The sequence below is a fragment of the Barbus barbus genome (assembly GCF_936440315.1).
Source record: "Barbus barbus genome assembly, chromosome: 15".
Classification (NCBI taxonomy): Eukaryota; Metazoa; Chordata; class Actinopteri; order Cypriniformes; family Cyprinidae; genus Barbus; species Barbus barbus.
The window spans coordinates 420,001-430,000 of NC_136743.1; the positions used below are offsets into that span (position 1 = coordinate 420,001).

The 10,000-nt window shown below is 38.3% G+C and overlaps 1 protein-coding gene across 11 annotated transcripts in view; it reads left to right on the plus strand.

The window, feature by feature from the left end:
* The window catches only part of LOC306881006 (transcriptional repressor p66-alpha), a 166,619-nt gene that overhangs the window by 24,494 nt on the left and 132,125 nt on the right, over positions 1-10,000 (plus strand). For 2 of the 11 annotated variants that reach the window (XM_079434818.1, XM_079434819.1), the window contains exons 8-12: positions 1,797-2,019; positions 4,029-4,387; positions 5,117-5,240; positions 7,336-7,797; positions 7,899-8,812. In XM_079434818.1, coding sequence (XP_079290944.1) covers positions 1,797-2,019; positions 4,029-4,387; positions 5,117-5,240; positions 7,336-7,466 — 837 coding nt within the window. In that variant the 3' untranslated portion in view covers positions 7,467-7,797; positions 7,899-8,812. Of the gene's footprint in view, positions 1-1,796; positions 2,020-4,028; positions 4,388-5,116; positions 5,316-7,335; positions 8,813-10,000 lie in introns of those variants that run through there. The other 9 variants (XM_079434809.1, XM_079434815.1, XM_079434814.1 and 6 more) reach the window with 9 other exon arrangements.

Here is a 10,000-nt window from a genome sequence, read left to right on the forward strand (position 1 = left end):
CTGTCTGTATTTTGGCAGTTCGCGGGAGAGATTTGCTTTATTAAAGTCCCCGAGAATGATTAAAACAGAGTCCGGGTGTTGTTGTTCACTCTCTGTGATCAGATCAGTGAGTTTCTGTAGAGCTGTGCTCACGTGCGCTTGCGGTGGAATGTAGACACTCACGAGAACGAACGAGCAGAACTCCTGCAGTGAATAGAACGGCTTGCAGTTAATGAAGAGCGTTTCTAGATCTGAACAGCACATCTTCTTTAACACAGTTATATCTGTACACCACCTCTCATTGATGTAAAAGCACGTCCCGCCACCGCGCGATTTTCCCCGTTGATTCTGTGTCCCGATCTGCTCTGATCAGCTGGAAGTTAGGCAGATGTAGCATGCTGTCCGGTATGTCGCCATTCAGCCAGGTTTCCGTGAAACACAGAGCAGCAGAGTTAGAAAAGTCCTTGTTTTCCGGGAGAGCAGAAGGAGTTCGTTGCTGGGTAGAGAGCGGAGATTCGCCAGATGGATGCTAGTTAACGCCGTTCTAAATCCGCGCTGACGAAGCTTCACAAGCGCTCCGGCTCTCTTCCTCTGTCTGTGCGTCCTGTAGCGTTTGACCAGAGCTACGGCTCCGCTACTACAATGTCCAGCAAAACATCCGTAAAATCAAGATCTGGTAAAAGATTGTGTGGTGTGTTCTGCCGAATGTTCAGCAGGTCATCCCTGATAAAGCTGATCATGTTTGAGAAACAAAAAACAGGAAAAACAAACAAAAACAGTACAAACACTGAAGAGCAACACACAATAGCTGCCATCATCAGCGACATGTTTTCGTATTTCCACCACAACATAAAAAATAAAAATGATAGTTGTGACATTTATAAAAATTTATATCTCACAATTCAGTGTTTTATTTTCGTGTATAGAAAAAAGTTAATTGTGACATTTTTACACACATTTACTGTTTTTTTTTTGTATTGCAAGTTTATAACTCACAAGTATTACTTTTTTCTCAAAATTGTAAGTTTAATCTGGCAATTTAGCATTTATATCTGAGTTTATTTCTTGCAATTCTGACATTTGTATGTCACAGTTCTGAGTTCAAATCTTGCAATTTTGAGTTTATATAGAATTGCAAGAAAAAAAGCCAGAATTGTGAGATAAGAAGTCACTATATTGTTCTGTAGGGACAATATGCTATTAATATTTGTATTAAAACGTCTTCAATTTGATTTTAGAAACACTGTGGAGACCCTTTTTAGCATTCATTATTAGTAGAATTTCTTAGATGCCATCTTGTAATTATGATAATTATGACAAGATAAGCGTGACATTTGATTAAGTATCCGTTTACTAGGTGTTCCACATAATCAGTTATAACAGCATTATAATGAATTTCATATGTGACCCTGGACCTCAAACCCAGTCATAAGCATCATCTCTCCATTGATGTATGGTTTGTTATGATCGGACAATATTTGTCTGAGATACAACTATTAGAAAATCTGGAATCTGAGGGAGCAAAAAAATCTAAATATTGAGAAAATCTCCTTTAAAGTTGTTCAAATGAAGTTCTTAGCAATGCATATTACTAATCAATAATGAAGTTTTGATATATTTACGGTAGGAAATTTACTAAATATCTTCATGGAACATGATCTTAATATCCTAATGATTTTTGTCATAAAAGAGAAATGTATAATTTTGACCCATACAGTGTATTGTTGTCTATTGCTACAGATATACCTGTGTTACTCATGACTGCTTTTGTGCTGCAGGGACAGATTTAATCCTAACTCACTGACTGTGTCCCGCAGGCCGCCGGCTCAAACCTGAAGTCTGGGTCGGTCGTGACGAGCACCGGTCAGTCGGCTAAACTAGTGCTGCGCAAACAGCTGGAGAAGACGCTGCTGGAGATCCCTTCGCCCAAACCGCCGGCGCCGCAGCTCACCTTCCTGCCCTCGGCGGCCAATAACGAGTTCATCTACCTGCTGGGGCTGGAGGAGGTGGTGCAGAACCTGCTGGAGTCTCTGGGCCGAGGTGCGGATCAGCTCTTTACACAGCAGCTGCTCAGTAATAATCAGAGAGAGAAACACTGTCAGTGTTCTTCAATTAGAAAACAATGAGTTCAGCTCTAAAACTTCCCTTCTGACTTTAATTATCCTCTGTTCTCGTTTGATGGTGTCAAGCTTGATCACCATATAAACCACACACCGCTGCTGATGCTCTCGCACTGAAAATATAGAAGACCAATCAAAAATGTGTAGAAAAATCCATCTCCATGTTTGTTTGTTTGTTTGTTTTTTGTCATATTGTTTTTGTCATATTGCAAAATTATCATATTATTATTTTTATATGATCTATTTTGTTATATTGCCATATTATAGTATTTTTATATCATCATATTAAAATTGTATATTTTTATTAGGGCTGTCAGTCGATTCAAATTTTTAATCTAATTAATTACATGATGTGTTGATTAATTAATCGCAAATTACATTTGGCTGTGAAAATACCCCCAAAAGATTATTTAAAGCTATTTTTGGGTTAAATGAGAAAGTATTAAGTAGACATTACAAATAGTAGCTTTAGAAAGAAATATTTTATTTGATTCAACATAAAATGTATTACACAAATGTTTATTAAACAAGGGCCTGACATAAACGATAGAACATAAAAGATGATCATTTGAGAAACATCTGTTGTTTTTCCGGGAGTCATTGGTAATTAAAACAGTCTTAAATACCTTCTTATGTCATTCAGGTTTGAGTAAATGATGACATTATACATTTTTGGGGGGTGAACTGTGTCTTTAAAGGTTCCTTTTTTTAAAGAAATAATACTCTAAATAAGAAAATAAACCTGCTAGCAGGTGGGTGTTTTTGAGTCGTTCGTTCATTCGATTCGTTCAAACGGCAGATTCATTCAGGAACTAAACACCGCTGTGTTGTTTGGAGACGCGCAACAGTTCTACTGTGGCTTTATAGCTCATATTTTTGTTGGCAAAACTGAGCGAAAACGGACAATACTGTGTTTGAAATATAAACAATATAAACCTCTTATTTACTGAACTCATTATGATCGGGACAAACAGCACTGGTGATATTGCTCTCGCTGCTCGAGTGATATCATGAGCTTATCATGTGATATAAATATGAGCAAGAAACTCATACAGGAGCAATATCTTGAATTTTAGGGCATAGCTGCATTTATGGAGCTGTTGCTCTGCATCATATTTGTCAACAGTAAACTATATGAAATATAAGATGACGTACAGGTTTGGGGGCGGGGCCAGTCTAATTAAGTTAATGCGTTAAACTGACAGCCCTAATGTTTGTATTAATTTATATTATTTATATATTTTTATCATACTGCAAATTAATGTTAATATATTTTATATTACTCTCATTGTATTTAAATATATATTTTTATATTTCTATATTTCTTAGCATATTATTTTTAGAAAGTTACAATATCATGTTATGATCATCACATTGAAATATATTTCTTTTTATATTATTAGGATTTTTATTATATAATCATTTTGTATTATTTCATATTATTTTGATCATATTGCAATATTATAATTTATTCATAATTATTTTCGTATTTATATTTTTCATATTTATAATATTTTCATATTCATATTTATATTTATTTCATAATTTATTTTCATATTATTTCCATGATTACTTTATTATATTGCAATATTATTTAATTATTGTCTATTATTAATTATGTTTATACCATATTTTCAGTATGGAGCTGAAGCGATGAGAGATGAGCAGCTCATGTTAGAACAGTCCTGAGATCTTATTTTCATAGCGGTGCAATATAAATGAGTTTGTAAATTACACAAGCACTGCAGGATTGTTTTATTTTCTATCTGAATATTATTAGACATCACAGTAAGTGTCATGTACTGTAAGAATGTTAACATGATCTGATGTGCTGATGTTCTGACCTGTGTGTGTCTGTCTGTGTCTGTGTGTGTGTGTGTGTGTGTGTGTGTGTGTGTGTGTGTGTGTGTGTGTGTGTGTGTGTGTCAGGTAAGCAGGGTCTGTACGCCGGTTTGGTGGTCAGCGCCGGAGAGCCGTGCTGCTGCTCTCAGTGTCAGACAGACTTCACCTGCCGCTGGCGCCAGGACAAGGGCGGAGCCGTCATGTGTGAGCAGTGCATGTCGTCCAATCAGAAGAAGACACTGAAGGCCGAGCACACCAATCGGCTGAAGGCGGCGTTCGTCAAGGCACTTCAGCAGGAGCAGGAGCTAGATAAGCGTGTGCTGCAGCAGGCCACGCCCCCTGCCTCTTCATCATCCTCCTCTGCTCACGGGATGAAGGCTGATCAGGTCAAAGCACGCTCCTCATCTTTAGCTCAGACCGTGAGCCGCTCCGCCGCAGTTAAACAGGTGAGCATCTGTCAGTCTGAGGTCAGTCAAGTCACCGTTATTTATAGAGCGCTTTTTACAATGCAGATCGTGTCAAAGCAGCTTTACAGTATTTAGACGGGGAAATAGTTTGTTGAATAGTGTCATTCTCCTCTGGCCAGACAAAATCAGCAGTTTAAATCTAGACTAAAGCAGAGTCAGATTGTGCAGAGGACTCATCTGGTTCCTGTGGTCTTGTCCTGATGGCCGTCTTGGAGACAGGGTCATCACTGGGGATCAGTCTCTGGAGCTCATCTAGGTGTCCTGCTGTAGAGGTCATCTCTAGGTGCTGATCCACCATCTGATCTGGATACAGTCTGGATCTGGGTGGCTACGGTGACCTCAGAATAAGAAAGAAACAGACTAATATTAGCGTAGATGCCATTCTTCTAACAATGTAACAAGTACATCAGGTGTTTTGGGGAGTGTTCCCGGTTCCGGTTGATCTAATTAATGCAGGCTAACAATCCTTTAATGGATTTGAATTATAGAAATGTGATAGTGTATTATGTGTAGACCAGGTTAAAGAGATGGGTCTTTAATCTAGATTTAAACTGACAGAGTGTGTCTGCTTCCCGAACAGTGTTAGGTAGATTATGAGGCCGAGGTCAATCTGAGACGGAGGTCAGTCTGAGGTCAATCTGAGGCCGAGGTCAGTCTGAGGTCCGTCTGGTTCTTCAGCGTGACTGATGCAGGTTTTTGTTCTTCCAGGTGTCTCAGAGTGCTTCGGCTCGTAGCGTGCAGCCGTCTGCGATACGCACCGTTCCTCACGCCTTCTCCCCGTCCTCTCAGCTGCAGAACGCCGTGGCGGCCGCCGCTCTGGTCAGCAGGCCAGGTAAGCATGCAGAGCGTCAGGGGTCAAAGGTCAGCGGCAGCAGCAGCGTGAGGAAACGGAGCAGCGGCGCAGCAGGTAGATTCTGATCAGAACTCGCTCAACCAGAGCTCTACTACTGCTAGTGATATAGGTTCAATTAGTGTTTTCAATGAGCTTTTATTTTTATTCTCGGTTTTTGTTTTACTTTTCATTTTAGTTACAATTTATAGTAATTTTGTGATGTTTTTTGTCATTTTTCTTTTTCTTTTTTTTTAGGTTTACTTTAAGTTTGTTCAGTTTTAGTTTTTATTTATTTCCAGCAATTTTAGTGCTTCTACTTAAACTAAACAAATATTAAAAATGTTGCATTAACAACTAACTTAAATACTTTATTCGGTTCTCATTTTAATTTGAGTTCATTTTTTAGAAATTTTATGTAATTTAGTTTATTTTAGTTTTCATATATATATATATATATATATATATATATATATATATATATATATATATATATATATATATATATATATACTGTATATATGAAATATATATACTGAAATGTTTTTATTTATATTTTGAATTAGCTATTATTTTTATTAAAATTTTTGTTGTATTTTTTTATTTAAGAAGTTATTTCGTCATTTTCATTAGATTTAGGGGTTTCTTTATTATTTAGATTTAATTTAATTTTTATTTTTAATTCAGTATTACTTTTTTCTTTTTAGTCATTTTAGTGCTTCAACTTAAAGTAAATGAAAACGAAGACTAAAATAGACTGATCTACTAATTATATTTATTTTATTTCAACTTTCACTTAATAATGTTTTAATAGATTTAGTTAATGATGGTAGCTCTGGTTTGAAGATATTCTGACCACACAAACTGGATTGGAGCTGTTGACCTTCTTTTATCAGTTCTCACACCGTGTCTGCTCGTGAGGGAATCAGTGCCAGAGCTGAGGAGCTTTACCTGTGCTGTCATCAATAGAACACTCGCTTCTCTCTAGTCTAATCAGATACGTCAGTCGTTGTTTACTCGTGCTCATGTCACTGTAAACAGTTCCTCGAAACCAGATACAGATACCCTACAGTCAAAATGACTCCACTACACGTTACAAGTCACCAATTCCAAAACAACTTGAGCAAAAGTCATATATATATATATATATATATATATATAAGAATATCTGATTTTAACTCATAAGTATTTTATTAATAATAAATATAGGCTCAGAGATGCACTAGTCAAAGAGACATGCCGGTCAAAAACTGTTTGGAGAAGCTGAGGAAAACAGATACGGCAGGAATTTCCTGGAAAAACTAGAACAAACAATAAGCTAAAAACTAAAGTGAACAAAGAACAGAATGATGAGCAAACAGACCACAAGAAACACTAGAGCTATATATACACACAAGCTTAACAAGACACACCTGGGGAGACTAATCAAGGGAACCGATGAACAAACGGACTACAAACTGACTACAAACACCACGGGAGACAGGAAGTGACATAAAAGACCAAGACAAGGCACAGAGAACATGCAACAAAAACAAGAAAGAGTTGATTTGCGAAGAGAGCAATCACGACAATATCCTTCCAGAGATCTCTTCAGTATAACGGATAGATAAAATAAAAGTGTTGTTGCAGTGGATGAGCTGAGTCGTCTCATATATAAACAGCAGCTGCTTGCTGAGGAGCTCACATTCATGTAAAGCAGCTCGTGACGAGTCTGGGTGAGTGAGGGCAAAACGCTCAAGATGAAGTTCCTCCAGTGGCCTGCAGCTGGAGATAGCACGACTGTTGTAGCAGAAATAAAGTGCTGCAGAAAAGCTAGGTGCTGAATGTAAGTGTAGTGGAGTAAAGAGGACAGATACTCCTTCAACAGTGTAGTGAAGTAGAGAGTAAACGCTGCTAATGTCTTTGGTACTCCGTAAAACTACAAAATATCCCAAAAGATACTCAGTTACATTTACTCCATTACTTTACCCCTCTGAGCTGAATCATGTGACTGCAGTTATCGCCATGCTGCTCAGTTCTGTAGTAAACAATGACTGAACGCTCACTTTAACAGGTGTGTGTGTGTGTGTGTGTGTGTGTGTGTGTGTGTCTCTCTCAGGCGTGACCATGGCCTATGTGAACCCCAGTCTGTCGGTCCAGAAGCCGTCGGTGGTGGAGCGTCACAGAGAGTATCTGCTGGACATGATCCCGTCGCGCTCCGTCTCACAGACCACAAACTCCTGGAAGTAGAACCAGGTTCTGGATTCATCCGGTTTCTGCAGGTTTCTTCACTCAAGGGCTTCGAGTCTCGTCTCATGCGGAGCGACGGCTCTCTCACTTCACTTCCTACCAAAAACACCAGAGATGCTTTGTGTGCTTCTGTTACAGCTTAGTTCTGTTTCATTATGTAAGTTATGTAAGTGTGTGTGTGTGAGAGAGAGAGTGTGTGTGTGTGTGTGTGTGTGAGAGAGAGTGTGGTGTGTGTGTGTGAGAGAGAGAGAGAGTGTGGTGTGTGTGTGTGAGAGAGAGAGAGAGTGTGGTGTGTGTGTGTGTATTTGTGTGTGTGAGAGAGAGAGCGTGTGTATTTGTGTGTGTGAGAGAGAGCGTGTGTGAGAGAGAGTGTGTGTGTGAGAGTGTGTGTGTGTATTTGTGTGTGTGAGAGCGTGTGTGTGTGTGTGTGAGAGAGAGAGAGAGAGAGTGTGGTGTGTGTGTGTGTATTTGTGTGTGTGAGAGAGAGAGCGTGTGTGAGAGAGAGTGTGTGTGTGAGAGTGTGTGTGTATTTGTGTGTGTGAGAGTGTGTGTGTGTGTGTGTGAGAGAGAGAGAGCGTGCGTGTGTGTGTGTGTGTGAGAGAGAGAGAGAGAGTGTGTGTGTGTGTGTGAGAGAGAGAGCGTGTGTGTGTGTGAGAGAGAGAGAGAGCGTGTGTGTGTGTGAGAGAGAGAGAGAGAGTGTGTGTGTGTGTGAGAGAGAGAGCGTGTGTGTGTGTGTGTGTGAGAGAGAGAGAGAGCGTGTGTGTGTGTGAGAGAGGGAGAGAGAGTGTGTGTCACTCAAATTCGTTTGTTCTTCCACAAGCATTTATTTTTTCAGCTCATAGATTCAGTCTAGCTCTAATTAATTAGTTTTCTTTGAAGCACGTCTGAGTGTTGAGTCTGTTGAAGTTTTATATGTCTGTCAATATTTTTTTTGCAGTCACTGTAATTATATTGTTTGTATTTCCATCCAGGTGATTCTCGACATGTGATTAAAAGCTTTTCTGAAGTAATTCACTCATAACTGGTATAAGTATGCTCAGATTGTTATGAGCTGCTGATTATTGGTGCAGAGCATCAGTGTTTATGATGAAGATGATGATGATGAAGGCAGATTGTTCTCACGGCTCTGATTGGTTAAACTGATCATGTTGATGTTTCAGCTCATCCAACAGTCGAGGTCACCGATGCGTTTGTTTTGTTTTGCGATGATGATGATGATGTGTTTCCATGGTTACGGACAGATGCAGCATGATGCGTTTCCTGTTGCATTTGCTTCCTGCAACATGTACAAAGTTACAGTTTGTTAGATTTATTTGTTCCTGTAATAAAGCGTTTTAACCCTTTCATTCTGACTGGACCTCTTCAGTTCACTTCCGGTGTTTTATTTTATGTATTTTAATCATAATTAGTGTTGTGTGGCTTTAGCTCATCTGTATGACAAACAGGACAAAAATAAGAGCGTCTCTCACTTCAAGAGCCTCCAAATATATTTACAGTTTAAGTGTTGCCTGCAAATATAGTTTTTCTCATCAGAATAATACACAGATAAAGTCTGGATGTTATAATATCCAGCTAAACTTTAACCCCTCGTCTGCCACAGACTATAGCAGAAAATATGATTTCAGCTCGATCTTCTTCATCTGTTTGTTTCAGCATGATACTGGATTATTATTGGACATTAAAATCTACTTAAAACAGTCAATACACAGAAAAAAGACTGGACAGTACCGGTCAACAGGGCACAACATTTAACAGATCTCACCATACTTCCAGTTTATTACATTAACAATTTAAAACAATTTTTGCTACATTAACAAATGTATTTCAAATGTTCTGAAATGTTATGTTTATATATGCAAATGAGGCACTATCTGATTAAATATGCACTACTTCGCATGCATTTCCAAAACATGAATCTGAACATCTGGATAAAGCCTGGCTCAAAATTCCATTTTGTTGTCATATTATTAGAGTTACAGGTTATTCTGGATTTCTCTTTTTATAATAAATCAGAAAATACTGTCAACAGACAGAAAACAAACACTTTTTCTCCAGGTTTTTAGGAGTAAAATGTTGTATAAATCAGTGTGAATCATATATGAACAAACCTTCAGAATATAGAGAGGAATAAAACTGTAAAGTTTGGTGAATGCAAGAGAAAAAGACTCTTTAAATATATAGACTGGAATTGAAATCTTCAGACACAAATAGATAAAGTGCAATAAAATAATGACATGTTATGTCGATTCTCTCTGTAAAACGACCAAAACAAAAGCCAATTTTCTACATCAGGGGCCTGTTTCATAAAACAAGTTCAAGGTGCCATAGAATGCATTTGATACAGTATTTTAAATTGTTGATTGGCTGTTTCACAGTACGGCTCATCAGCAAGAAGGAAGCACAGGGAGGAAAATATATATTTAAATACTTTCTCTCGCAGTTATATCGTCGGGTAATTATACTGTATATAAAACGCGGGCATCAGGGAGCCGTTATTAATATGCGAGGCATTGAAACTGCTTTTGAACGATCCA